The sequence below is a fragment of the Folsomia candida genome, unplaced genomic scaffold (assembly GCF_002217175.1).
Source record: "Folsomia candida strain VU population unplaced genomic scaffold, ASM221717v1 Fcan01_Sc001, whole genome shotgun sequence".
In the NCBI taxonomy this organism is placed as follows: Eukaryota; Metazoa; Arthropoda; class Collembola; order Entomobryomorpha; family Isotomidae; genus Folsomia; species Folsomia candida.
In genome coordinates this window covers 21,660,972-21,687,127 of record NW_019091193.1, presented here as the reverse complement: position 1 = coordinate 21,687,127, position 26,156 = coordinate 21,660,972, and the positions used below count along the sequence as shown (strand labels likewise).

General features: G+C 36.6%; 4 protein-coding genes across 6 annotated transcripts; 3 read left to right on the top strand and 1 right to left on the bottom strand.

Annotated features, from left to right (window-relative positions):
- Positions 1-8: 8 nt before the first annotated feature.
- LOC110842456 lies at positions 9-4,356 on the bottom strand. The gene is made up of 11 exons (XM_022088202.2): positions 4,021-4,356; positions 3,760-3,936; positions 3,289-3,685; positions 3,099-3,213; positions 2,244-2,821; positions 2,108-2,174; positions 1,706-2,034; positions 1,537-1,626; positions 1,289-1,450; positions 631-1,190; positions 9-527 (listed from the first exon to the last, which is right to left on the bottom strand). The coding sequence occupies exons 1-10, from the start codon at positions 4,224-4,226 to the stop codon at positions 921-923; spliced, it is 2,391 nt and encodes a 796-aa protein (XP_021943894.1). The 5' UTR covers positions 4,227-4,356; the 3' UTR covers positions 9-527; positions 631-920.
- Positions 4,357-6,306: 1,950 nt separating this feature from the next.
- Positions 6,307-17,062, top strand: LOC110844158 (ABC transporter G family member 20-like). Its single transcript, XM_035860751.1, has 18 exons — positions 6,307-6,511; positions 6,596-6,841; positions 12,000-12,314; positions 12,802-12,821; positions 12,906-12,961; positions 13,178-13,209; positions 14,029-14,091; positions 14,156-14,186; positions 14,355-15,093; positions 15,149-15,288; positions 15,392-15,537; positions 15,625-15,656; positions 15,719-15,834; positions 15,912-15,982; positions 16,078-16,315; positions 16,406-16,433; positions 16,513-16,599; positions 16,689-17,062. Exons 1-18 carry the CDS (start codon positions 6,486-6,488, stop codon positions 16,904-16,906), a joined length of 2,604 nt encoding a protein of 867 aa, XP_035716644.1. The 5' UTR covers positions 6,307-6,485; the 3' UTR covers positions 16,907-17,062.
- LOC110863248 lies at positions 6,900-11,061 on the top strand. Of its 2 annotated transcripts, XM_035860756.1 has the most exons (6): positions 6,919-7,547; positions 7,625-7,846; positions 7,906-8,050; positions 8,119-8,324; positions 8,394-8,553; positions 8,635-11,061. In XM_035860756.1, exon 6 carries the CDS (start codon positions 9,214-9,216, stop codon positions 10,708-10,710), a length of 1,497 nt encoding a protein of 498 aa, XP_035716649.1. In that variant the 5' UTR covers positions 6,919-7,547; positions 7,625-7,846; positions 7,906-8,050; positions 8,119-8,324; positions 8,394-8,553; positions 8,635-9,213; the 3' UTR covers positions 10,711-11,061. The 2 variants fall into 2 exon arrangements, with proteins under 2 accessions (XP_035716654.1, XP_035716649.1); XM_035860761.1 differs by lacking the exons at positions 8,394-8,553; positions 8,635-11,061 and having other exon boundaries at positions 6,900-7,547; positions 8,119-8,380.
- A 431-nt stretch (positions 17,063-17,493) lies between the features above and the next one.
- Positions 17,494-26,091, top strand: LOC110858308 (WD repeat-containing protein 7). Of its 2 annotated transcripts, XM_022107032.2 has the most exons (29): positions 17,494-18,076; positions 18,169-18,278; positions 18,358-18,436; positions 18,522-18,693; positions 18,775-18,965; positions 19,055-19,203; positions 19,285-19,607; positions 19,705-19,787; positions 19,871-20,030; positions 20,120-20,295; positions 20,424-20,468; positions 20,557-20,851; positions 20,971-21,041; positions 21,111-21,408; positions 21,497-21,565; positions 21,670-21,771; positions 21,873-22,237; positions 22,627-22,730; positions 22,808-22,850; positions 22,979-23,006; positions 23,124-23,289; positions 23,423-23,556; positions 23,633-23,853; positions 23,993-24,077; positions 24,210-24,423; positions 24,491-24,605; positions 24,692-25,135; positions 25,229-25,254; positions 25,337-26,091. In XM_022107032.2, exons 1-29 carry the CDS (start codon positions 17,762-17,764, stop codon positions 25,488-25,490), a joined length of 4,737 nt encoding a protein of 1,578 aa, XP_021962724.1. In that variant the 5' UTR covers positions 17,494-17,761; the 3' UTR covers positions 25,491-26,091. The 2 variants fall into 2 exon arrangements, with proteins under 2 accessions (XP_021962724.1, XP_021962715.1); XM_022107023.2 differs by having other exon boundaries at positions 18,522-18,965.
- Positions 26,092-26,156: the final 65 nt, after the last annotated feature.

The following is a 26,156-nucleotide window of genomic DNA, read 5'->3' as shown; positions in this document are numbered from 1 at the left end:
ACTTTTAACAAGAACAACATGGCCGGATCAGCATTTTATTCGTCAGCTTTTGCAGTACTAATCAAAAGTATTAAATGATGACAATCAAATTAAGATGGGGATTTATGTATTAACCGGGTCTACTAAAATATTGACTGGTACTGACTAATCAGTGGGTGAGGATAAATCTGCCCTTCAAAATTCGGCGCATGATGAGTCGCCGTCCTCCTGGCGTAGACATGTGCTTCTTCCATCCGTGGCGTCGCACTCGAAGATTCTCCTTGGGTCTGGGAAAGTGGATTCGGATGTGGGTCCGGACTGGGGTGAAGAACGGGGCTGGTGGAGATGGGAGCACCCCCAGTGGTTGCCTCCCCCCAATGAATGATCTCAGCAGATTGGTAGATAAGCTGCGATGAGACTGGTGTTGCAGCAGAGGGGGTTGCAGTAAACGTGATGACGACTGAACGACGAACGGCTGGAGATATAAATGACTTGCCAGAGTTGGTGTCGCCAAGAGGGTTGAATTTATACCCGCAGCAACGACACGCCTGTAACAATTTGCAGCAGCAATCAATTAATTGAATTGGATTTATATTATATCCAACTTCTGATTCACAAGCCGCTTGCTTAATCAATATTAAGTCAATTTACCGGAATAATCCAAATAATGAGCTCCTTATAGTTTGCATTGTGCTTATGGCGCTCCCGGTTAGAGTAGTTTCATAGAAATAAATCTGTCAGTAACTTATATATATATTGTTAAATTTTTAGTTTAAAAATGTAATTTGATTTTAACGTTTTTATTTATTCCATAAATTTAATCAGAGCTGCAAAACATCAGCTAGAAAAGTTCATCCCGCAGTGAGACGGAATTTGGGGCAAATCACACAAATCTCATGTGCTTATAAGTTATAAGTTGTATGCATCAATGTATGAAATTTTTATTTATTTTTTGAAGATCGAAGAGAACGACGACTGGACGTTGCAGTGTCCATCGAGTCCTTTGAAGGTTGTTTACCGGCCCTTTCAGAAACGGTGCGAGTACCACATTTTGATGTAGACTGCTCAGAGTTTTTAGATGGTGTCGATAACGATAAGTTTGCAATTGTGGGCATAGACAAAAATTTACTTGGTTCATCCGCTTTGGCTTCTGTTGCTAACAAACCTTTTGAGCTTGAGGGTGAACTCGCAGTACGTTTTTCATCCGTGACCTAATTAAAACAAACAGAGTTTTAGGAAATTTTATATTTACTGATTACTTAAGCAGTAATCACGTAATTGCGATTTTATTGTGAAAGCGTCAACTAACAAGAATGAACCAAGGCCTCGTGTTAGGTGACGAATCTACTTGCTGCACGCTGGAAATGCTGAGATCCCTTCCACCAGTGATTGATGAGGCGACGGAACTTGAAGGCATGTCCTGTAAAGGATCATCATGTAAAATCACGGGAGAGAGACGAGGAGGTTGTTCCTGTAATAAATTAATAATACCAAATAAAGACGAATGCAATTAGACCTTACCATTAATTAATAACAATTAAACAGCGCTATGCATACATGGTCCAAAGTCAACCTTGCAGTGGCACTATCGTCGTCCATCTCCCAAAATTTACTTAGATCTGGCATGTCACGTAATTGTTCGTTTTTCTGAAATTTTGAATTAACACCGAAATTTTTATGGGCCGATTTGTTTGAAGACTTATGTATGCTAATTACTTATTCTTACCTTTGGACTGGTAGTGGTTGGTTTTGTTCCGACAGTGGCATTTTCAGATTCAACATGAGCACCTTCTTGAAGAAACTTCTCATTTTCATCTATTGACCACGCGTCGTCAACATTGTCATCATCAAATTCAAACTCTTCATTCCCATCGACAAACGTTTCTGGATGTGGGAGGGGCTTGAATATTAGTGATGGTTCAGTAGCAACGACTGTATGAGTTTTTAGTTTTTCTAGCATTTCTGCAGGTGTGAAAGCCTTTGATTGTTTCTTCGAATCGCTGATGTAATTCATCCAGGAATTTGTCCCAGTGGTATTAAAGCAATGATGTTTCCCTATCAGTATAATTTGATAATACAGTATAAAAAATAGGTCCAAATAACTCAAACGCTCAGTCACAATTCTTACCACGTTTACTCAATTTAGCCAAGCGACTTGGACAATTTAATCTGTTATCATGGCTGACTTTGCCTCGCTATAAATAAATTACACATAAACTATTTAAAACATCCAATTATATGCAATAAAGTAATGACCTACTTACTGTGGCATACTTATCGATCAAATCCTTAGAGGTTTGTTCAACTCTAAGCTCATTGATAAGTCGAGATGTGGTCATTGGGTTTGCTGGTGTAACAAACCTTAAAATCTCTATAATTCTAAATGCAATGACTGCCAAGTCACGCTCTTGCTTTAATGCCTGCACATCTTCAACCGTCCACTCCGTTTTTCTAGCTGGAGGAAAGGTGTTGGCATTGCTGGTGTTCTTTGTCGTGGGTATTGTTTTCTTCGGGGAAGATGGTGGTGTTGGTTTTGTATTTTTGTTCAAACTTTGGGGCGAGCTGGATTTTGACTTTTTAGAAGAAAGGGGTTCAGGTTCAGGTTCCAAGACTGAAGGCATTGCATGCTGCTGTTGGAACGCTTGAAATTGTTGGTCAAGACGTTGTCGGAGTTTTGTCTGAAATGTCAGAGGAGGTTGGCGTTGATTTGTGGAAGTACTTGTATAAGAGTCGGCTTGGTTTGAATCATTTCCCTTGCATTTTGATTTCTTATTTTTCTTGTCCTTGTTCACTAGCGTTTGTGCCACTTTTAACATTTCCTTGAACGTCGTGTTCCCTATTCCTTGGAAAAGAAAAATTGATTTAAGTTTAAAACTTGTAATATTTTGATTTAGCATGCGAATGCACTATCACTAGATACTATGACTAGAATAGAATTTGTAATGATAGATGTATAAATAGCAATACATGAATAACTAATGCATAAATAGATGAGTATAAATGTACAAATTCCAGTACTCATAATAAACTGTTGTGAATTCGACTTATTAATGAATCTTCAAAAAAAAGTGTCCCTTATCTTACATTTGCGGGTACGAGTTTTGCGATAAATTCCTTACCTTGAAAGGTCAAATACAGTAGTTTATCTCGAACATCTTTCAACAGACCAAAGTAATTCAGATGTGGGTCAGCTTTAAAGCCTGCTAAAAGCAAGGTTGGAGCTTCCAAGCAGTACTTTATTGATAAATTACCAAATTAAAAACCTGCATGATTATTATTTTTCAATTAAAAAAAAATCTTATGACTTACATCATCTTTTAACATAGTTTTTTCAAATAATCCTTGATGATGTAACTTGAGAAATATGAGTTTGATTTCTTTCTTAAGCATTTTCCCATTTCCACTATCTTCCAGTTTAGCAACATCGTTCAGAAAGAATCGAACGCCTCTCGAGTCGTCCGCATCCAGGTGCATCTTTCTCTTCAGAGTTGACAAGACCCCTTGAGGTGGTTCGGGTTGCTTCGTCAGAAAATAGTACGAGAGGAACATGCCTCCAATTTGCCTCTTCATACAAGTGCTCAAGCCGAACGTGTTTTTTGTTTTCCATGGGGCAAGCCACTGGAATTTGGCAGCATCCAACAGAATTTGAAAAGTCAATTGAAAATGTTTCGCCTTCTGTTCAATTGTTCCCTTGTTGGTATACCCACTGATAAGACAAAAATGTCACTCAAATAAACAGATCAGGGAACCCTTCTGCATGCAAAATACATAATATACTACCATCTAAATAAGGAATGCAACTTTTGTGCCTCTGCTGCTTTCAAGAAATCTGTCAATCTCCATCCATCCGAGATTATAAAGAGCTCCATTAGTTCTTGACAGTACTGATTCACCGAGGCCCAAAAATATGGTACAAGATCAGGATACAGGTTATAATTGATGCTAAATTGAAACTCCCTGAGAAAGATTTAATAAATACATTATCGTTTTAATCTGGTTGAATATAAAAGTACTGATAATTTTTGTTTGTTCTCGTCTCACGCTTTGTCATTGATGAATTTAAGAATGTTCTTTTGGTGTTGTTCATGGGAGAAAACGGCATCGCTTTCAATATACTCGCTTTCCTCTTCAGAACAATCCGTGGAGCCTGATTCCGCTTCGGGCTGGTCTTCTTCATCGTCATCGTCACTGTCCTCCTCAGTTATTTCCTCGTCTTCCATCTCCATCCCCTCCTTATCGTCAGTCATTCAGGACCAGTGCACACGTAGGCGTAACCATTTACAAACTTGTACTTTGACTTTTAAAATTTAAACGTCTCGAAAGAACAACAAGCAACAAAATGATCAAAACAACACGGGCAAAATATGATTGGAGCGGGATGCTGGGGCGATGCATTCGCTGGTTTCATGGCATTGTCAGCGGCGTCGCTTTGTTCAGAAGATGTTGAAATTTTGGAAATTTTAATTGTACACAATAAAATCAAAAAGGTAAAAAAAATGCGTCACATTAGGATAAGTGAAATCTTGCCAGAACTTTAAGCTACATTCACTCAATTTCCTACAAAGTCGTTGCCCATAAACAATTATTTATTTAATTTTTCCTTTGTTTTTAACAATAAAATTGCATTTGTATTACTTTATTCGAAATTCATTAACCTTCATAAAATACTACAATAGATATATAAATGAAATTCTTTATAACATAAATATCTCCTCCAGCTTGTGTCCTTTTGGAAGGGATCCTAAAATGGATGCTACATTCCCTCTTTGAACAGTGATACTCATTCTCTGCAATAAAAAGGATGTCGCCCTCTTCTCTTCTGTGATGTTTGTGATTCTGGACCCGATATCTCAATATATAACAATAAAATTGTTATATTAATCTTACAATAATGCATGTATGGGAAGTTCATCCTGATTATTGAGATTATCTTTCTACTTTTGACTCTGCGGTTTTGTGCCGTTTTTTGCTCAATAGATAATGAGGAAAGGTATGGATGCACGATTGCTTGACTTTAAGTATCTAGGTAACGTTAGTCTCCCTTAACGGTTGCGACAAATGGTCGAGTTACAAATAAAAAATTCATTTTAAAATCGTTGGTTCAAAAAGGGCGTTTGAGTCTCCAACTACTTTGACCCTTAATAACTTTTGAATCGGCAGACATAGAGACTTAATTCTTGAGGATGAAATCATCGTAATTTTTTGATTGATTTTTTAAGCTAAAAATCTCGAGAGTACTATTTCGAAAATTAAACTTGAAATCTCCAGTGAGCCCGAGTCAGACTCTGTGGTTGCCGGTCAAACCAACCATTTTCCATGAAATTGTAATGTACCAAATGCATTTAAACTTGTGGAGTGACATATTTTTGAAAAATCTGTATGGATCAAGCCCTACGGTCTCACCCGTTCTGAAAATTTCAGCTAAATCGGTTCAGCCATTTTGGCTATCGTGTTCCGGAAGGACATGATGGTTCCATAAGAACTGACTTAGGCTAAAAAGGCAACAATTTTGCAGAGCCTTGTAAGATGGCATTATTCTGAGAGCAGGACTCGTAATGAACGATGTGCATATAATTTTGTGATTTATTTTTGGTATATAAACCATTACAAAACACGAACTTAATAAACTCGGAAAATTTTTCATATTTTAATTTATATTGCTACGATTAGTTTTACGACAGTTATCGCAAGACGGACAGACGGACATAACGGGTACATAAGCCCTGATTCAGGCTAAAAACCTATATTTAGTTAAAATTTTCACCAATGCATAATACGCATTGTTTATTTGACAAAAAACAGGCGTAAAGTGCATTAGTAAAATGTATTTGGTACAATAAAATTCTATGCAAAATGGTCGGTTTGACCGATAACAGCGAGCTTGACTCGGGCTGCACACTGGAGATTTCAAGTTCAATCTTCGAAATAGTACCCTCGAAATTAGCTTAAAATTTTTAGCTTAAAAAATCAAGCTAAAAATTACGATGATTTCATCTTTAAGAATTAAGTCTCTATGTCTGCCCGTTCAAAAGTTATTAAAGGTCAAAGTAGTTGGTGTATTTGTAAGGGACTTTTACACCAACTATTTTAAAAATAATTATTTTATTTGTAACTCGACCATTTGTCGCAACCGTTAAGGGTAACTAGGCACTAAAAGTCAAGCAATCGTGGTATGGATGATTGTCGCATGCATCTTCACATACATAGCGTGGAAACCAAGGAATTATTTCTTTGGGTTGAGTCCTCCTGGACAACAAAAAAAACTAGCATGCGTCTTCTTGCATAGTGCTTTGATGATACATAAACTTTCAGTTAGTGAATGGCAATTGACGTTATATGATCACCAAGTCCTAAGTTGAACCTTTATAATTCTGCACTCTGCAGGCAACTATTGTGAATCTACAATAATTTTCTAATCCACATGTGTCAGACCGTATTCAGTTAGATTTCTTCCAGCCGAGTGCATTTCAATAAATACATTTTATAATATCTGGGGTTTTATAAAAATGGATACACAGCCAGGAAATGCAGGGTAAGTTATGTGCACATGCTTCTCCAATTGGTTCATTATGTATACGCAATATATGGTAATAGTGTCAATTAATTCAATCGATAGAAATTCGAACGAAGCTTTCATAATGGATGAAAAAGCTACAGATTTGAACCTCAGTACGGAAAAGCCGAATATTATGCTGTCTGAAGCTATAACCGATCCCGGCATGGATTTGGGAAACGATAGTCACGGGAGAAATTCGACGGTTCTTGCCGTAGAGGTGAGGGAAGCCTACAAGGAGTACCCCGGCAAAAAAGGGCCCTCCGTAGTTCTTAATGGCCTTAACATGAAAGTGAAAAAAGGGTCCATGTAAGTTAAAAACAAACATTATTTTTACGGTTAATAAGTTTTTTATATTCATCTGCATGTACAATAACAACAACCCCGATCAACAAAAATTATTACTTTTGCGTCAAAGTAACGCATCCATGGTGAAAATTTTTAACAAACAAAAAAAGGCGTGATTATTGCATAAATTTTGTGCTAAGTTTGGTGTGCACCGTGAGACACGCTAAATTTGCATTAAAAAACTGTAACCTATGGTTGAAAAATTATTGCACCCAAACGTGCTGAGATATTGCGTAAAAATACCGCACCAATATCTCGTTAATACCCACATTACATGAGGCGTTAAAATCATGCAATTTATACGCAATGAATGGTGGGTGCGAAGAGACAGGCAACGCGCGAGAGTTTGAATCTAAGAGAAGCGTGGTATTTCCTTTTCTCTCCCACCCTCGCAGTCTCGTAAATTCCCTGTTAATTTAATTCCCTGTTAATTTATCTGTTGTCTCAATGTCGCCAAAAAAAAATTACATAATTGAATTCCCCCCTGATAAATACAATTCAGTGCCTGTGGAGCTTGTTCCAAGTCACTGGGTTATCCCCGCAGAGAAAGTTTGTCTCTGGCCACCAAACTCTGGGCCAAGTATTAGAAATTTGATAAAAAAGGGCACTGCTATTCCTGATGTCAAGTGGGGAAGAGTTAGCTACGCCAGGATTATTGGGAATTACGGTAAATAGCTATTTAATTCAAATTATGAGAAGTCATTCCAATTATTTTACATTTACTAACAAATATCATTATTTTAGATGATTATGAAGTTGCGACAAAAAAACTTCAAGTAGCCGAGGACACTTCCAACTTGGAAAGTGAAACAGAACCAGAAAGCAGATTAAGGAGCAAGAAGATAATTCCCGATATTCAGCCCAGCAGCACACGAGGGGATGTAACGTCTTCATCCGATGAGGAGGATAGCGACGCGAACAAAAACAGTCCTCCGTCTGGCTCACTTCTGGATAATTTGGAGCTGGGTAGGCTTATAATACTGCCACAAATATTTTATACTAATCATTATGGTGATGCTTTTTAGACCAACCATTGAGCATTCCTGAAATAATTCCCGAAACTGAAGAGCAAAGCAATCTACAAGTAGGAAATCAAGTTGAAACTGGAGACACCTCTTTTGTTGTTGTAAATTTCGCAGGAGTTAAATGATTTACGGCTGTTGATTTCAAGTTAGTACAAGCAAAATAATTTTATTAAAATTGATGTATTATGTTAACGCTTTGTAATCGCGTTGCAGGGACAACGCAAAGTGTGCTAACTTTGTTGGAAAAGCAGGCTGAAGACATTAAAGACATTAAGGCTTTACTGATTAATGTGAAACAAAGGCCGGATGGTAGGAAGGCTCCCAATTTCAGTGCCATTCCAAAATTACCCCTCGACAACGAGGTAGCACTGGCGGAGTTTGAATCTTGGCTCGAGGTGGATTCAAATCGCGAATTACTGGTACGATTTAATCGAGATATTTTACATGCATAATTAAACCTTAATGTTTTTTCTTATATTTGATACTAGGTTGAATATTTGGCATTTTCAACTGCGACACAGATCAAGGCGAGCACTAGAAAAATCTTGAAAAAATTATTTACGAATGAATTTGGCAGGCGAATTAATTTTACGGGTAAAGGAAACAAGACATCGATGAAAAACCTAAAACTATTGGAAGTCGTAAAAGGTGCTAAAATATATTCTAAAATGAAGAAAATTTTCTAATTGTTGGTCTCTATTTAATGTTTAATTGGATTGCAAATTTCAGAAACCGTGCGAAACGTCTTTACAGTTGAGTCCGTTCCCGATCCCAAAAATCCCAGCGGCCGTATTCCCACCGATGATATAATTCAAACTGCAGCAATGAATTGGTTTCGTTCTTCAAAAAGTAGGTGCAACGACGACGCTCCCTCGGGAATTGCATCATAATCATGGATCGAGATGGAAAATCAACATTAGGCGAATAATTGCAAAACGGGTTAGAGAGAATCTCACTCGTGCAAAAAACATACCTGCTATTAGTAATAATCTTGTAAATTTAGATATATGTGATTCTGTCGTTGAGGATAGCGATTCAGGTAGTAATATTAGCAATAATGATAGAAGCAGTAATGTTATCCATAATAGTGACGAGCCATTAGTTTCCGATTCACTAAGCGACAATGGTGTAGTAGAAAATAATAGGAATATTTTAGATTTAACACGGGACTTGAGGGACTGGTCGCTTCGACATAACATAACGGGAGTAGCTTTAAACGATCTTCTACGCATATTTAACTTTTATCAAGAATTTAGATTTCTTCCATTGGATGGTAGGACATTGCTTAAAAACTCAATTAAATACTCTATGAAAACTATCGGTCAGGGTCAATATGCACACTTTGATGTTATTCAAAATATAAAACGGCAAATAGATTCCAATTGTATTCTTGCTTCTGGTAGCGAAATTAAATTAAACCTTATATTTAGTTTTGATGGATTGCCCATTTCTAAGAGTAACAGTAACCAGTTTTGGCCAATTCAAGCAAAGTGTGAAGAAAGTACGTACGGCGTATTTGTCGTGGGTTTATTTTATGTCAAGACAAAACCAGAAAGTATTGACGAATACTTGATGGATTTGATAGCAGAGTTAAAAAGTTTGCGAGTTGGGATTAGTTACAATAATTTGAAAATATTTTGTAAGGTTTCAAAAATAATAGCTGATGCGCCAGCCAGGAGTTTTTTAAAGCAATGTAAAAGTCATAATGCATACAATGGATGCGAGAAATGTATAGATCCAGGTTTCTGGAAGGGACGTGTAATTTTCAGAACATTCGATAGTCCACTTAGGACAGATCAAGATTTTTATGTTCAAAAAGATAAACACCACCATGTAGGCATTTCCCCGTTTACGGAGCTTAAAATTTTGATGATTTCTTCGGTTCCTCTTGACTACATGCACCTCATTTGCTTAGGTGTGGTTAGAAAACTATTAAGAAGTTGGGTAAAAGGTCCATTGCCATTTAAATTATCTTCTCGTGATATTTCAACTTTATCAAGTAAATTAGTATTATTTTCGCATAGTTACCCTAAAGAATTTTGTCGTAAGCCGAGGTCAGTAAAAGAGTTAGATATGTGGAAAGCGACAGAGTTTAGAACTTTTCTTCTTTATACAGGACCCGTCGCTTTAAAAGGATTATTGTCGCCGAAAAAGTATACACATTTTTTAAATCTTTGCGTAGCAGTCACGATTCTTATAACTACCAAGGCGCAAGCAAATAATTGGAACGATTATGCACGACAGCTTTTATTGAAGTTTGTTAAAAATGTTCCCAATTTATATGAAGAAGAGTTCTTATCATATAATATGCATTCTCTTATACATATTAGTGATGACGCTTTAAAGCATGGCCCGTTAGATTCGTTTAGTGCTTTCGATTTCGAAAATAATATGCAAGTAATAAAGCGCTCGCTACGAGCTCACTATAAACCTTTTGAGCAAACTGTGAATCGCACTGCTGAGAGAGAAAATCATAAGTACCAGTCCCCTGTGAATTTAAATAGACACTGTATTATAAAATCGAACGGAAAGGATCATTGTTTTATATTAAAGGATGGGAAAGTAGTTGTTATAAGTAGTATAAGTAAAGATAAAAAACATATAAATTGTAGAAAATTCAAACACTCGGACAACTTGTTCACTTGTCCGTGTGAAAGTAAAATTTTAGGAATAATTAAAGTTAGCAAATTATCAAATAGCGTAACCATAATAGGTATTAATGATATTTATAAGAAATGTTGGTTACTCCCGTCGGATAAAATAGATGAAAACATTTGCATTCCCTTGTATAATGTAACAATATAATTTTTGTTATGAAATAAATGATTTTGATAAAAATTAATAATTCGTGTTATTTGACTGCAGTAATTGCATGGAGTTTAACTGCAAGTTTTGCATCAAATTATTCGTTTCTTTTGCGCAATATTCTACGCCCTAAATTGCATTAATTTGACGGTTATTTCTACGCAATATTCTTGAGGCTAAATTGCATGAATATGACTGTCAATTCTATGCAATATTGACAGTTTATTTTACGTTAAATATCTAGTATCTTTTCACGGATTTTTGCCGGCCATCAGTTGCTGCAATTTAACTGTATGACTTTTGCGTAAAAGTGATAGCTTTTGTTGATCGGGACGGCTTAGTTTTCATAACTTAGAGCGTCAGAGGTACCGAGATTGCAATAATTATTTTACGCTGGTAATCCAAGAGCTTCATATATAGATATTTGATATTTAGCATGATTTATTTAATCCAAAAGAGAGTTTAAAACCACACATATAGCACGCATTATTAAGGGCAAAACCCTTCATTATTATCCATCTACTAAGGCATTTCGTATTAAAATCTTTTGACATCATTTATTTAGTTCATGCAAACTAATGCATTATTCTCTTGCTCACAGAGGTTTGTGTAGATGAAAAACTCTGAAATTCAAGAGTCATCCGTCTATATCACAAAATTAGTAGTATACCTATTATGCAACATATTTATGTGTGAATGGGATAAGGAAATACCTTGACTTTCGCTGCATGCGTTACTTACTATTCAATATTTACAAATGATCAATCATTATTTTGTTCTCTTCAAGAAAGATTATTTTTGCAACCATCATGTATCTAACATAATCCATTGGATTTATTGAATTGGCGACATTCTGCGCATATACGATTTTATGACTTTTAATTTGCTTACATCTGAATATTATTTTACAATTAGCCGTATTATATTTACACGTCAATAGACGTTTAAAAAACATAGGTAAACAAAACATTACATGAAAACTATATCTAATTGTAGTGTGTATAGTTTGTACTTTGTACATCATGTAGAATAGTGTAATATGGTCGAACGCAAGACTTACTCATGAAGTTGTCAACGTGAGACGAGGAGCAAGAACAAACTCATCCTCAGTTTACTTCAGTAGCGTTCAGTTAATCCTATCTAAGGATCCTAAGTGCAATTCAAGTCTGATGCGGAAATGCAAATATTCTCAGCGACCAAACCCTCGAACTCAAAGTGTTTCCGGCAACAATTTTTCCCAATAATGCTGTATGAATCTATATTCGAGTATGTGTAATCCCAATATTTAGATACAGTCTCTTGGGCAGCTCAGGATGCGGCAAGACGACATTACTTTCATGCTGCGTGGGGGTGAGGAATCTGAACAAAGGGGAAATCCGAATTTTTGGACATAAACCAGGGAGCCGAGATGCCGGAGTCCCAGGTCCCAACGTGGGATTTATGCCTCAAGAAATTGCATTGTATCCAGAACTGACAATTTCTGAAATTCTTCTCTATTTTGGAAGATTATATGGCATGTCAAAGAAAGAGGTGAAGGAAAGCATGGAGTTTCTGGTCGGCTTTCTAGCACTCCCACCCCCTCACAGGCGGGTTGGATCCTTAAGGTTGGTAAAACCTGATTTAATTAAACAATTTAATGACCAAGCTATACAACACTTTTTGCATGCGCATACATATGCGTTTGCTTTGAGCTCATAGGGTTAAATAATTGCATTCGTCCGTAATTACGTAGTGGAGGATGTCATGTGGTGTCAATTTCGATTGTTTCTGGTTCCTTTACATTAAGATCTACACATGGCTATGTATTTATATTGCTTATCACGTATGCGAATGGCAGGAGGGCAGTTGACTATATATGAAATATCCCACATGATTATTGCTCCGTGACATACTTTAATAATTATTTACTCACAATCAGTGTTATAATGGCTGAGAAAACGAATAACTTTTAGAAGGTTAGGATTAAAAATTTGCATGAATTTAGATTGCGTAAATCGCACGTCATTGTCGTGTGGGTGTTTTTGCCTACTGCCTTTCTTTAATTAATTTTAATGAAAGGTATTCCTCATTGTTTCGTTCTTGTCTTTTCAGTGGCGGTCAAATGCGTCGAGGTAACGTCGAGTAACTTTTATTGAATTGCATAATAAAAGTTAAATTATTTTATAAAATTTAAAACAAATAATTTAAATTTATAGTTTCATTTTCCTTGGCGTTAATCCACTCGCCTAGACTCTTGATTTTGGATGAACCGGTATCAAAATTATTTATTTGCAATACTTCCGATACGTGTCTGATAAAGACCATCGCAGAATTGAATGTACTGGCAATGAGAAATTGTACGAATTTATGTATGCATGAAATGCAAGATTGAATTCAGATGATTAGGATTCCTCTTCCACTCCACGCTAACATATAAAAATGCATAGTGATGAAATGTCACTAATGTTTTTTTTACTCCATTTTCCAGACCGTTGGAGTGGATCCCCTACTACGGCAAAAGTAAGCATTTCTCATGAGTTTTCCTTCTTGATAGATTCATTGTGATTTAATGAATTTTCCAATGCGGTCTATTACGATATATGTACGTAGAATAATTCGATCCATAAAACGATGTAGAATTATAAATCAAGAAATGAGTTACGTTTCAACACATTTCTATATATTTATCTACTTTACCCAGAAGATCATTTTTGGTAAAGTGTATACAAAAATATCCTAACTCCCAACTAGATCCATTTGCATTTCACGTAAATAAGACAACATGTACATATGCATACTTGAAAATACCACAGAAAGTAAAAAATTGTTTTGGACAAGAGGTCTAGCAAAACCTTGGCATTTGCGGTTTCTTTTGGCTTCCAATTTGTTCAGACAAAGACATTTACTAAATTTTGGGCTTAGTAATCATGATTCATAATGATAATGATTGTACCTCTACTACAAGTACGTACATTTATTTTTTGAGAGTCTTGTCATTAGACACATATTTACTTGCTCCATTAGATGAATAATCGGAATGTTTTCCCACAACAGCAACAATAGTTAATGTCGATCAGGAAGATGATCAGTTGAGGAACATATCCTGATGAAGCCAGTAAAATCTGGAGTAGTTCTTTGCGCAATTGTTAATGAGATTTTTGATAATTTGTTCACCTTCCACTGCATGAATGTATTATTACGCGTACACGTCCGACAAGGACTGATGGTTAGACGGCGAATATGGCTGTAATAAATGGATTACAACAATTATGAACTTTGGATTCTTCTTTAAATATAATTATGTTAAAGTTATCAAATAATGATTTTCAATCCTTATAGTATTTGGACCCACCTGGTCAAGCTTGTGTCTAGCGGGAATACTACAGTTATCATAACCACACAGTAATTGTTTTAAATAACATGCACAATATAAAATAAGCAACTAATTTTTGCACCTTTATAACAGTTATGTAGAAGAGGCAACAAAATCAACGCAGGTCAGGGTCTTGAATCTTCTTTACATATTTTGTGTGTAGTGGATTATATGTATGTACACATTTACACTTACCAAATATGTATTTGTATATACATACATACAAATTGTGAGCAGTATATGATACCAATTATGTGTACAACCTATCATACATATGTCTCAACACTTCCAGGTTGGTCTTATGCGTCATGGCCGGTTGTTGGCCGAGGATTCACCCGAAAACTTGATAAAATTGCATTCTCCAAGAATTGGACTACTCGAGGACGTCGTTCTCAAACTTTGCCTTGCAGATGGAGATGACAACGAAGTGGGTCATTCCTCCTCAGCGCCTACTTCTTCCCACGCTTCTTCCTTGGAAGACGTTCCGAATGCCATGATATCACCTCAAAACATCAAAAACTGTAAAAATGGAAAACAAGAACAAAATAATGTGAAGAATACGACGATGAATCCTACAATCAAAGTTCAGAATTGTTCCTTGAATTGCGAGGACAATTCTTCGAAAACATACTTTCCTTCGACACTAATTGATGAGGAAGTCTTGTCTGTAGAACTGAAAAAGGTCATTTGCCTGAAGGGGAGTGTGGAAAATGAAAACAAATGGGATAAAAATGGCGAAGGAAATGGGCCAAGTTTTGACAAAAATCTATTATGCCTGGAAAATAACAACTCTCCATCCGTTGAAGAGTTGCGCAAGCAGTTCATCCAGCAAAATCAGAACTCTGCTGGTTATGCAAAAATTGGTGACAGCGTCTCCGACCGATTTAAACACAGTGCTAACCGAATACAAGCCATGATTATGAAGAACGTGGTTACCCTATTAAGAAATATTCCGTTTCTTTTGTTCATGTTCATTATGCCTGCTCTTCAAGTCATAATTGTGTGCATCGCGATAGGGCCAGACCCTAAAGGTAATAATTCGCAATTTGTAATTTGTAATTTAATGTAATTCGTACTTTATCAAAGGACTTTCCTTTGGCCTCGTCAATCACGATGCTCGAAATGCATGTACCGTTGTTCCGGGATGTGTTGTGAATGATAATTATACAGGAAGTCTAAGTTGTAGATTTCTTCACATTTTGGACCAGAAAGGAACCCTAAAATTGGTACACATTACACTTACATGTTTAATTAGCTAGCTGCAGTGTCAGTTTAAATTTCAGTTTCCATTTACCATATTATCTGTATTATCATTTGATATGCTTGCAGAAAACATACGATAATGAAGAAGATGCCATAAGAGATGTAGGAGATGCTAAGACATGGGGATATTTATTATTTCATGATAATTATACGCAATCGATGAAAGATCGTGCCCTGTTTGGAACACAGACCGAGCCAGAATCTATCTATGGGTACATACATAAAGTAAACCATTTTGCAGGGCAAATAAAAATACTAAGCAGTTTGATAAGGTTTTTGTTTTATGTTGTGTAAACCAGCTCAAGAATAAAGTTTCGCTTGGACCAATCGAGTAATATAAAAAAATGTATTAAAACTATTTGGTATTTTCTTAAAACTTTGTTGTGCATTTAGATTTGCAAATCTTCCGAGAAACGGGTAAAGTGTTTCTGGAGAGTTTCAAAGAGTATATGAAATCGGTGAGTGAAGATTGTGGAATTGATCCAATTGCGACGGAACCTCCAATTTATGTAAGAACTATAAATATTTCTGAGTAATTTGTATGATAATTCTTACCACTTGATAAATCATGAATTTCTACTTTCAGTTTGGACAGTCAATCTTTGGGGAAGATAATGTAAATTTCACCGATTTTCTAGCTCCGAGCATTCTCTTGGCGTAAGTCAAATCTGTGTACCAAACCAAGGCAAAATTTGTTGAAGTAAAGCTGAATTTATTAATTTGCATGTTAATTTTGCTGATCACTTTTACAGGATTCTATTCTTCTTTCCCCTGAGTGGAAGTGGTATCGCGTACATATCGGAGAAAAAGATTGGGACATTGTCCCGGAGTATGGTCGCTGGAGTTACGACGTTTGAGATCATGAGCGCATATCTCGTTGTCCAAGTCGTTCTCCTCTGCATCCAGGTCGCCCTGTCGCTGGTCATCTTGGAATGGGCGTTTCAGGTGAAGGTCATGGGTCCTGTCCACTGCGCCTACATTCTCGCCGTGGTCAGTCAGTCACACTCATAAATACGTTTGCTCTTTGTGTTTCTTAATATTTCTTGTGCGACCTAATTCTTATATTTATTTAAATCTTAGATGGTTGGTGTGGCTGGAATGTCGATGGGTATATGTAGCTTTTTTCAAAAATCTCATTGCAATTGTCTCGCCGAGATCTTGCTAATTTTCTGTTTAATTGTGTTTAGGATTTCTTTTGGCTGTATTTCTTAATAACGAACTAGAAGCTGTGCTTGTTGCTCTTGGGACATTTCTACCAAATATGTTGCTATCAGGTATGCTAATGTATCAGGTATCGACCATATGTCATTTATAAAAATTAATATACATAATTCGCCATTTTGTTTCATGTTAATTCTTGCAGGACTTTTGTGGCCTTTGGAAGGAATGCCTATTTATTTACAGTACTTGAGTAGAATTCTTCCTTGTACATTTGCGGGGGAGGCGTTGCGATCTGTCTTCACTCGTGGGGTGGGTTATTCCCACCCTTCGGTGTATCCAGGTTTTATTTCCGTCAGTATTTGGATCGTTATCTACTGGACCCTCAATATTGTAGTTCAAAAATATAAAGCCAAAAAGTAAATTAGTTAATCTTTTTATTTTGTTCACTTCATAGACTTATATAATATAAATTCACTTACTTGTTACCTACTATCTACCCACCTATTTCTTACCACGAATTACTGAATTACTATAGATAGCGATGCAACGTTAAAATAAAGGTGTATGCAAATTTTACTTACGTGTGAATGTAATTGAACTTTTATCCAGTGTCATATAGCTCATACAGTATTATTTAGCCATACATATATTACACCTGCTGAAATAAGTAACAGTTCCAAATATAATTCAAGATAAATTCTTTACCTCCAAGTTCATAATACAAGATGCCGAATTTGACTGTTGCAGGTAGGTAAAATGCGTTAACTTCAGTATTCATATATATAATACAATTGTATATGATTATTGCCGTAATCTTATGGATTTAGGCAAAAAATAGGTGTACATCATGTAATTAAGGAGGTGTTATAAAAGTAAAATTTCGTGAAAGTCTGCAAGTTTTTGCATGCAAATTTTGCATGCACATGTTCGAATAGCATAATATGGCACAATCGTCAAATGGAAACACCCAACGCGGAAACCTTGAATTTTACATTCAGATCATCAAAACAAACCACCGAGCTCCTAAAAGTCAAAGTTTGTCTTATTTGAAAATAAATTTATATTTCCAATATCTCGACAATTCGCTTTTGTCTTCTTCAGGGGGATGAAACAGGGCTTTAGTCTACACGTCATACATTGTGCATTTAAAATGGTCACTATACAATAATTATTTCCAATTATTTCCAAAGAGAATCCATCGGTATTCTATTGGCCTGACTGCTTCCTTAAACATCAATTTGGACATAAAAAGGAGGGATAATCTGTTGTGCTACGATGTCGCAAAGTAGCAGTCTGGTAATTCCCATTGTTCTTTGGGGCAAGGATGCTCCCACCCATTCCATCACCGCCATGACCGTGGCACCTGACTTTTCCTCCATTGTGACGGGATGTCAAGACGGTCAGATCATCATTTGGGACATTCGGCAACAAACTGGGCCCCATCGTCACTCTGACGTCCCTTCCCCCATGGAACTTGATGATGACCTCAACAACATTACCAACGTCACGAATGAAATGATGGCACAGGGAGGGGCACAGCTGTTTAGTGGGGAAGGTGGCGGACCTATGTGTAATCAGCCATGTTGGGAGGTAAACTTATTTGCAGACAGAGTGATGAATAGCTTTAGCAAAGCACAATATTTTATTAGTTTCATGTTGTAAATTGCTTTTGGTTGTATTAGATCACTCCGCGATGTTTTCTCATTGGTCATTCAGGAACGATACTTTCCATTGCGTACATTCCAATGGGGTCTGGATCTGTTGATCTCGTCGTCAGCTCGAGTGATAATAGGTACAGTGATGACATATGAATGCTATGATTGACTTATTAAATATTTGAAAATGCGATTGTCTTATGTTTATTTTTGTAGTGAGCTGTGTAATTGGGATGCTGGCGATGGGAGGTGTTTGGAATCAAACAAATGTGCTAATTCCCATAGCCGACTGCTGGTATATAGATAAATTAATATGTATTTAGTTGATGATTGACAGTGCTGCCTTTAAGAATCATTTGCCGATGATTTCTTTTTTACAGCCGTACCACTTAGCATTCTGCCCTCAAGATCCGAAATTATTCTGCACGGGATACTATCCTGATGTACAAATTGTAGATCCAGTCACCCTTGAAACTATTATCTCACTTTGTTCACATGTAAATCCTGACTGGATTTCGGCATTGCATGTCCTTAGGCCTAATAAGAAATTAGGTACACATCCAATTGATTTAATTTCATATTTTGTAGAAGGTGGGCTGAAAATTTTTGGGTTAATCCGTTTTTCCATATTAGATGATGTAATTTTGGCGACGACTATTAGTGGAACGGTCAAAGTGTGGACAATAAATGACCAAGAGTACCGAGAGAGAGCCCCTCTCCATGAAAATGAGTCAAAACAAATCAAAACTAAAAATGTATCAACTCTAGTCTGCTGTTTGTATAATAATCGGACAGTTTTAATTGTGTCGGACAGAGCTTGGGAGGTGAGCTTACATTAATTAAAATATTTTGGCAACTTAAAATACTAATACTTTTAAATTAAAGTGCTATAATTTTAATTGTTTGAGTTTAGGTGTACGATGCGGGTGATTTTTCAGTGTTAACCAGTTACCAACCCCGTGTAAGGCAAGAAAAGTGGGTTGGAGGTCAATTCATTTCTCCTGAAAGAGTTATAATTTTTGGATCTTCCGGAAAATCATACTTATTTAAGCTTCCAAACAAGTTAGTAAAATGCTTCCCTTATGCAGTTTTGAATATGTCAATATAAGATTTATAATTTATTTGGCATTGTGTCATTTTCAGTTGTATTGTGGACCACAAGGACTTTCATCGCATGGGTTACAAGGAAGAAGCATTCAACTACTGCATTTTGTGTGTTCCGAATACAAAGTTTTTGGTTTCTGCACCACAGTACTTGGTACTACAGCCTCCATCGACAGATAACCCCCAATTAAAGGGTTCCAAATCAATTTTACTAAGGGGCGATTGCGATTCGAAACTTACAATTTGGAACATTCCTCAAGTGACAAATTCTCAAATCATGCAATTAAAACAAATGGCTGTTGGAGATGAAAATGCTAGTGAAGAGGCACAAAAGATGTTGCATGCAGCTTTCCATCCTCCAGGTTGTTAATTATTCTTAATGCACCTATGTTTATGTGCATAAGTGTTGTTTGTTATACTAAATTGATTATCTAATCGAGCATACCTTATACGATGTAGAGATGCCACCAAAGTCTGTTTCTAGTCTTCAGCAAGCATGGGATAACCTAAAACCATCACCTCCTGGAATTCTCGATCAATTTGTAAGTCGATTAATTTTGTCCGTTTAAGAACAACGTGCAAAAGCAAAATTCTTTCTCTTACAACGTTGTTGGTCTGGTCATAGGACACGGAAGAATGCCGAGGACCTTTGTTGACATGTTCCATATATTTGGCACAACAATGCCGGCTTGTGTGTGGCCGCGAAGATGGGAGCATTGTTGTTGTTCCTGCGACCCAAGCAGTTATGCTACACTTGTTACATGGAAAGCATCAACAATATGAAGGTTGGAATTTATAAGCATATTTACACTAACATTAAACGTTAACCAAAGTCTTATGAGTATACATATCTATAATTTCTTTTATGTCTTAGAATGGCCAATGCACCAAATTCTCTTGGGTCATAAAGGAAAAGTAAACTGTCTAGTTTATCCACATGGTGTACATCCCAGATATGATCCAGCTTATCTGGTTTCCGGTGGTCGTGACTTTTCAGTCATTTTATGGGATATTGTGAAATGCGACCTTCTTCACCGATTTTGTGTACAGGTGAGGATTTTGGGAAGAGCCAATTAGTAATTGATCTAAAAAAACAATGGCAAAAATGTCATGGGCTCGAGTGAAATTTAGAATGACTATCAGCATCAACACCTGAAATTTGAATTGATTTTTAATAGGCGGGGGAAATTACACAAATCTTGGTCCCTCCAAATGAGTGCAGTGTGAGTACACATACTTTTTATCTCCTGATACTTTTTCATGTAACTGTTTTAACATATACATATTATTAACTTTTAAATTTATCTTTAGCCGAGAGTCCTACAGACCGTATGCAGTGTTTCTGGTGACCATTCCGCCGCCCTACTTTCTCTACGAGAGAAAAAAGCAATTCTCCTCGCGTCTCGACATTTATTTCCTATTATATCAATTAAATGGAGACCATTGGACGATTTTCTAATCATTGGATGTTCTGATGGAACTGTGCACGTCTGGCAGATGGAAACTGGTCATTTGGATCGAGTTCTGTATGGAATGGCTGCTGAAGATGTGCTCCAAGCTTGTGATGAAAACGGGAATATTTTGGCTGTTCAAGACACAGGACTAGGTTAGATTTCTTTATTTAATTATCAAGTCATACAAGTACCATGTTGATAAAACATCACATCAGTGAAACTCGTGTGCGTAAACGTTGATATATAATTTTTTTCTGTATGGAATGAGCAGCAAACCCAGCTGTGCATTTCTTTAGAGGACTGAAATCTAGGAATTTAGCAGCAATTCGCCATGCTGCGCAAGTAAGTTTTTAGTATGGTTTATTGCTATATTGCCACCAAAATAAACATTATGTAATTTGTATGGCTCAGAGGGGACTACACCAACTTCATGGAGCAGGCCAACAAGGTCCACTTGATCCTTTAGATCATGGTCGTCAACGTCTTCCTCCCTTGATGATTCAGGGTCTCAGGACAAATGAAAACGATCCGGAGGCGCACGTGTTATTTTTTGACATTGAAGCTTTGATTGTCCAACTTCTTGCTGAAGAATATGGCGCCGTTTCTCCAGCGTCACTAGAAGCCCAAGGTCTTATTAGTCAAACTGAATTTTGTAAAATCTTGGCACTTACCCACTCTGCAAGTCCGGACGCTCAGCAGAAAATCGCAGGTAATATCATAAGTTAAATAATATTTAACTCGATAGATGTGAATATATTATTAGTTGAAAACTCATTAATTTGTTATTTATTTCTCAGATTTTTTCGGGAAGGTGAAAGATCGAGCTGGTGATATGGAACGGATATTAAAAGACAAAGACAAGCATGGTAAATAAACAATAAAAATAATGTCAAACTTTACATATATTCATAAAATCTGAACTCATCTCAGTGATGTTTTTTAATGTGTGGTTGTTTCTGGTCCAATGCAGGATTATTATCAAAGGTTAAAGAGGGCGCAGAAAAAATTCAAGCAAAAGCAGAATCAGCATTGCTGATCAAACAAGAAAAAGAATTGAACGCCAGTCGCAAAAGTTAGTGATAATCTATTTGTGTGACATATGTGCATTTCTTTTGTCAGTTCTGATATTTATATTTATTTATTTTTGTAACATCTCTGTAATTTCTGGTCCAGATTCCAGTGCAAGTTTAATTGGGTGCGAAATATCGTCCACATCTTCCGGTCCGCGAAGAAATAGAAGTCTTCTTTTCGAATCCACTATTCCAATGGAAATTGCCCAACTGCTTTTGTCGCTGCTTCTTGGGTGGGGTCTGGATGTTGAGTTGGATGGCATTTCTGAAGCAAGATTAGGCCTCCTCAAGCCACTCGTGCCCATCTCGTTTGGTCAGATTTCTAGAGGCTACATGTCCTTAATGTCGCCCACTTGGAAACCTGCAACAAAAACGAAATTGGAAGACGTCTTAAAAATCACCTCTACCTTGTCCCAACGTGTCAAATGGTTCACTAGCAGAACTCATTGGGAAATCTCAAACTCAATGGTTCGAATGACTTTTTTTGTTTAATTGCAATTTTATTCATATACACGTATACAATGAAATAGAGTTTTTCTCTGGCTCCAACGATTTTCACGTAGGATAGCCTAAAATGTGTATAATTCTGTGTACATCAAGAATCCGTCATCATATTGAGGGCTCTCCAGCAGTTTTCGATACAAGCCAATATGTGTAAATTTTTTGATAATTGTTTGGTCTAAATCGTCCAAATTTGGTCAAATATCACTGGAAATAATTCGTAGAATAATTTTGACCTAGTATTTGTCCACTAACTGAAATTTAGATGCCAGATGTTGTTCAATTTTGCAAAATAATTGCAGTAATTATCGACTTGTTCTAAATTCCTCAGTTTATCAAGCATGTTTATTTTACAGTCGACCAACCATTTGTTGTCAATTGTGGCTTTAGCAAACACTTTAATGTCGATGCAAAATGCAACGTTTGTTCCTGAGCAAGAACGAGTGCGCCGAGCGAATCGGTGAGAAGAAAAAAATTATTATAATTATTGAGATCTTGTCTCTCATGTTCAACAACTTTCAACCTTTGTTTGTTTAGCCCATCCACAAAAAATCCACAAAATCAACAGGAAGACTCGTATGTAAGTTAAATTTCAGTTTATCATATATTCTTTTCATTTTGTCTCTGGGTTGCAATCAATGATATTTGATTATCTAACTCGTATTTTCCGTAACCACTTGGATTATCAGTAATATTGTGTATGTTTAGGTGAGTCAACAAGCAGCATCGAAGCACGGTAAGTTGAAACATAATAGTTTTTATTACATTACGGTACATTACGATACAGTCAAGCAACATTGCTGAAAAAATTAATTAAAATATTTCTAAAACTGCAATTTAATTTTAATCCTAGGGTGGTCACTCGTCGCAACTTTGCACTGTTGCATGCTCCATGAAAAATTGAAAACTCTCGGAGATTTTAAGGAACCTTTAGTAGAAACTTTAGCGATCAGATGGCAAGACCGCTGTGTCGAAATTCGGGATGCTGCACAAGCACTGCTTCTGGCAGAGTTATCAAGGTTAGTGTATATTTCACTTTCGCCTGGCCATTAAGCTAGTATGTAAAAGAAACATACATTCAAACGTATGTATGGCACACTGGGGATTTATTGGATGGTATGAGTATGTTTTTCACATATCTTAAATGTTAAGGATTGGAGTTGACGGACGAAAGAAACTGGTGGAGACTTGGGCACCATTTTTACCTAATTTGCAAATTGGTCCTTTCGTAAACCCCTCAACCGCAAATACTGGAATAATTTCTACTACACAGAACCCCGGCACTGGTATATGCAACCTTACCAATCACGTATTCGCGCATCATACTTGATCGTGTGATTGTATACACATTTTTTCACTTAGGTACTACACCGGTTACAACACCGTCGAGCCAGGGTGATGCCGCAGAAGATAACTTGTCTGTCACTGGCCCAGGTGGTCCAGGATCTGATCAAGATTTTGATGAAGACGTTGAAGAACCAAGTTTACGACCCTCGCCTTCTGAATTTAAGAGGAAACAAACAACAGCCATCATTCTTCTGGGTGTAATTGGAGCAGAATTTGGACTTAGCTTGATAGATCTGGTAAATATGAAAAATCCGGTTAATTATTGAAGCAATAATTATTTTTTAAAGTGTTGCCTGCATGCACTGTCATAGAGGTGATGTGCTGAATAATGCCTATCGTTTTTATGCAAACTTACACTATGATTGAATATTACAGAATACCGCTAGGACAGTTGACGTTGGGAGAAATAAAGGTGTTGAAGGCTTTGGTGTAGGAAACAGCGATCTCGCCAGATTGACAAGTATTTGATACAAAAATTAATGTTGTATTTAATAATTACTCACACTATAGCTATAGTCTATAGCACATAATGTTCCTTAATACTTTTGTTTACTTAATTAATTTTACTTTGACTTGCATAAAATAATTTCAGGCAAAGCATTGACCCACCTCCTCCTTAATCCTCAACTGAATCAGCAGTCTCAAAAATCTGGATTGACGACAGCTGGGCCTTATTCATCTCTTCGAAGAGCTGCTATCGATTTAATCGGAAGAGGATTTACAGTCTGGGAACCCTTTTTGGAAGGGTCAAAGGTTTTACTTGCTCTATTGGAGTTGTGCTGTGAGGCGGATAATCTTGTTCCAAGGTGAGTTTCATTATCACTTATCGATATCGTTGACAGTCATGAACACCTTTCTTCATAAATTTTTCAGCATGTCATTTGGATTACCGCTTACCCCTCAAGCCGACGCTTGCCGAACAGCGAGGCATGCTCTTACATTGATTGCTACTGCTCGACCCGCTGCGTTCATAACCACTATGGCAAAGGTTAGATCTCGAGCTGTGTATTATATAATTCCATGGACTCATCTAACCACCTTAAATATTTAAATAATTAATTGTATTTGCAACAGGAGGTGGCTCGGTACAATACACTCCAACAGAATGCTCAAGCCATCCAAATAAATCTAAACAACATTATACTGAATCGATCTAAGCCCGAAATTCTCAGAGTTATTGAACTTTTAATTGAGAAAATGCAATCCGAAATCTCTGACTTGATCGTGGAGGTGATGGACATTGTCTTGCATTGCGTGGATCATGGCCACCTAAAGACTAGGGGGCTCTCGGATGTGTTTCCTGTTCTCTGCAGATTTTCCCAAGTCAGTCACTGTCCTACGACACGAAGAATTTCCGTTGGGAGTAAACAAGGGAATTTGGCTATTTATGAATTGCGTAGCTCTAAATGTCAAAGCATTACAGCACATAATAGTCCTATAACTGCGTGTGCTTTCTCACCTGACGGGAAATTTTTGGCAAGCTATACCTGTACGGAGAATAAGATGTCATTTTGGCAGGTTAGTTAACTATTCTAATTTAAAACTTAGAATTTAAAAGCTATGTATTTTTTCAACCGGATATAATAATTAAATGTATAATTAATTTTTTAGACGAGCTCTGGGATGTTTGGCCTTGGGTACGTTCGCTATTTTTACTATTTAGTTTAATACCTCTTAATAAGAAATAAACAATTTACATCACTGTTCTTCAAATTACAGTCATACTCAAACCCGTTGCGTTAAGACTATAAGTACTGTTCCCCTGCCAGATAATCTCAAGAACACTATCAGATCTCCAAAACTGGTGTGGACCGGATCGCGCAATGTTAGCCTGTTGTTGGCCGACGGATCTGAAAATCGTTACGGCGTGTAGAGTGTAATATTTAATAGTGTTTAGCTATTCCCTCTTCTTGGGTGGTTTGTGGAAATTTATAGTGAGATAACTAACTAGTCGATTTTGTGTGGCAACCCCAAACTGATGAACCTCGTCTGCTGACCTTTTTCCGTTATTGTGATTGAGATTTAATAGTCTACATACTGCATGCATATTGGGTCATTGTCGGACCCCTTTTAATTTTCAGTCAATTTCTCCAAGTCGTGTATTAAATTTCTTGGTGCTTGCAATTTTTTTAACATTATGCATGACTATTGTGAAAGTTTATATGTACATTTAAGGCATTATGCAAAGATATGAGTGTCTAATTTTGTAGATTAATACTACTTTTATTGGTTCAGTTGGTCGATATTTTTTGAGATAACAAAACGAAAGAAATATTCTGTAGTTGATACAAAATTGAATGACACTCATAAACCATGTAATATACAAAAAAAGTGTAGCAGATTATAGAATGTAGCTATGTAAGAAATCGTAAAAAATATCACTCTGTAAGGATTTTAAAATGTGATGTACCTATTAATTAACGTTCGTTGTTGGTCATTCAGGAATAAATAATTCCATGATCTCATTCAAACGAGTAGTGATAAATTAGATAAATTATTTTTTCGCCATCACATTGCGTGAACTGTTTTAAGTTGATAG

Bases quoted from the DNA above. Each gene is read 5' to 3' on its own strand.
- LOC110842456 (XM_022088202.2), bottom strand. From the start codon at position 4,226: ATGACTGACGATAAGGAGGGGATGGAGATGGAAGACGAGGAAATAACT. The intron at 3,214-3,288 runs GTAAGTCATAAG...TTATCAATAAAG, and splicing joins AAACTATGTTAAAAGATGAT to TACTGCTTGGAAGCTCCAAC. The intron at 2,035-2,107 runs GTAAGAATTGTG...TTATACTGATAG, and splicing joins GGCTAAATTGAGTAAACGTG to GGAAACATCATTGCTTTAAT.
- LOC110844158 (XM_035860751.1), top strand. From the start codon at position 6,486: ATGGATACACAGCCAGGAAATGCAGG. The intron at 15,983-16,077 runs GTAAGTCAAATC...TCACTTTTACAG, and splicing joins GCTCCGAGCATTCTCTTGGC to GATTCTATTCTTCTTTCCCC. The intron at 16,316-16,405 runs GTCAGTCAGTCA...TTTAAATCTTAG, and splicing joins GCGCCTACATTCTCGCCGTG to ATGGTTGGTGTGGCTGGAAT.
- LOC110863248 (XM_035860756.1), top strand. From the start codon at position 9,214: ATGAAAACTATCGGTCAGGGTCAATATGCACACTTTGATGTTATTCAA.
- LOC110858308 (XM_022107023.2), top strand. From the start codon at position 17,762: ATGTCGCAAAGTAGCAGTCTGGTAATTCCCATTGTTCTTTGGGGCAAG. The intron at 18,437-18,521 runs GTATATAGATAA...TCTTTTTTACAG, and splicing joins ATTCCCATAGCCGACTGCTG to CCGTACCACTTAGCATTCTG. The intron at 20,852-20,970 runs GTTAGATTTCTT...TGGAATGAGCAG, and splicing joins TGTTCAAGACACAGGACTAG to CAAACCCAGCTGTGCATTTC.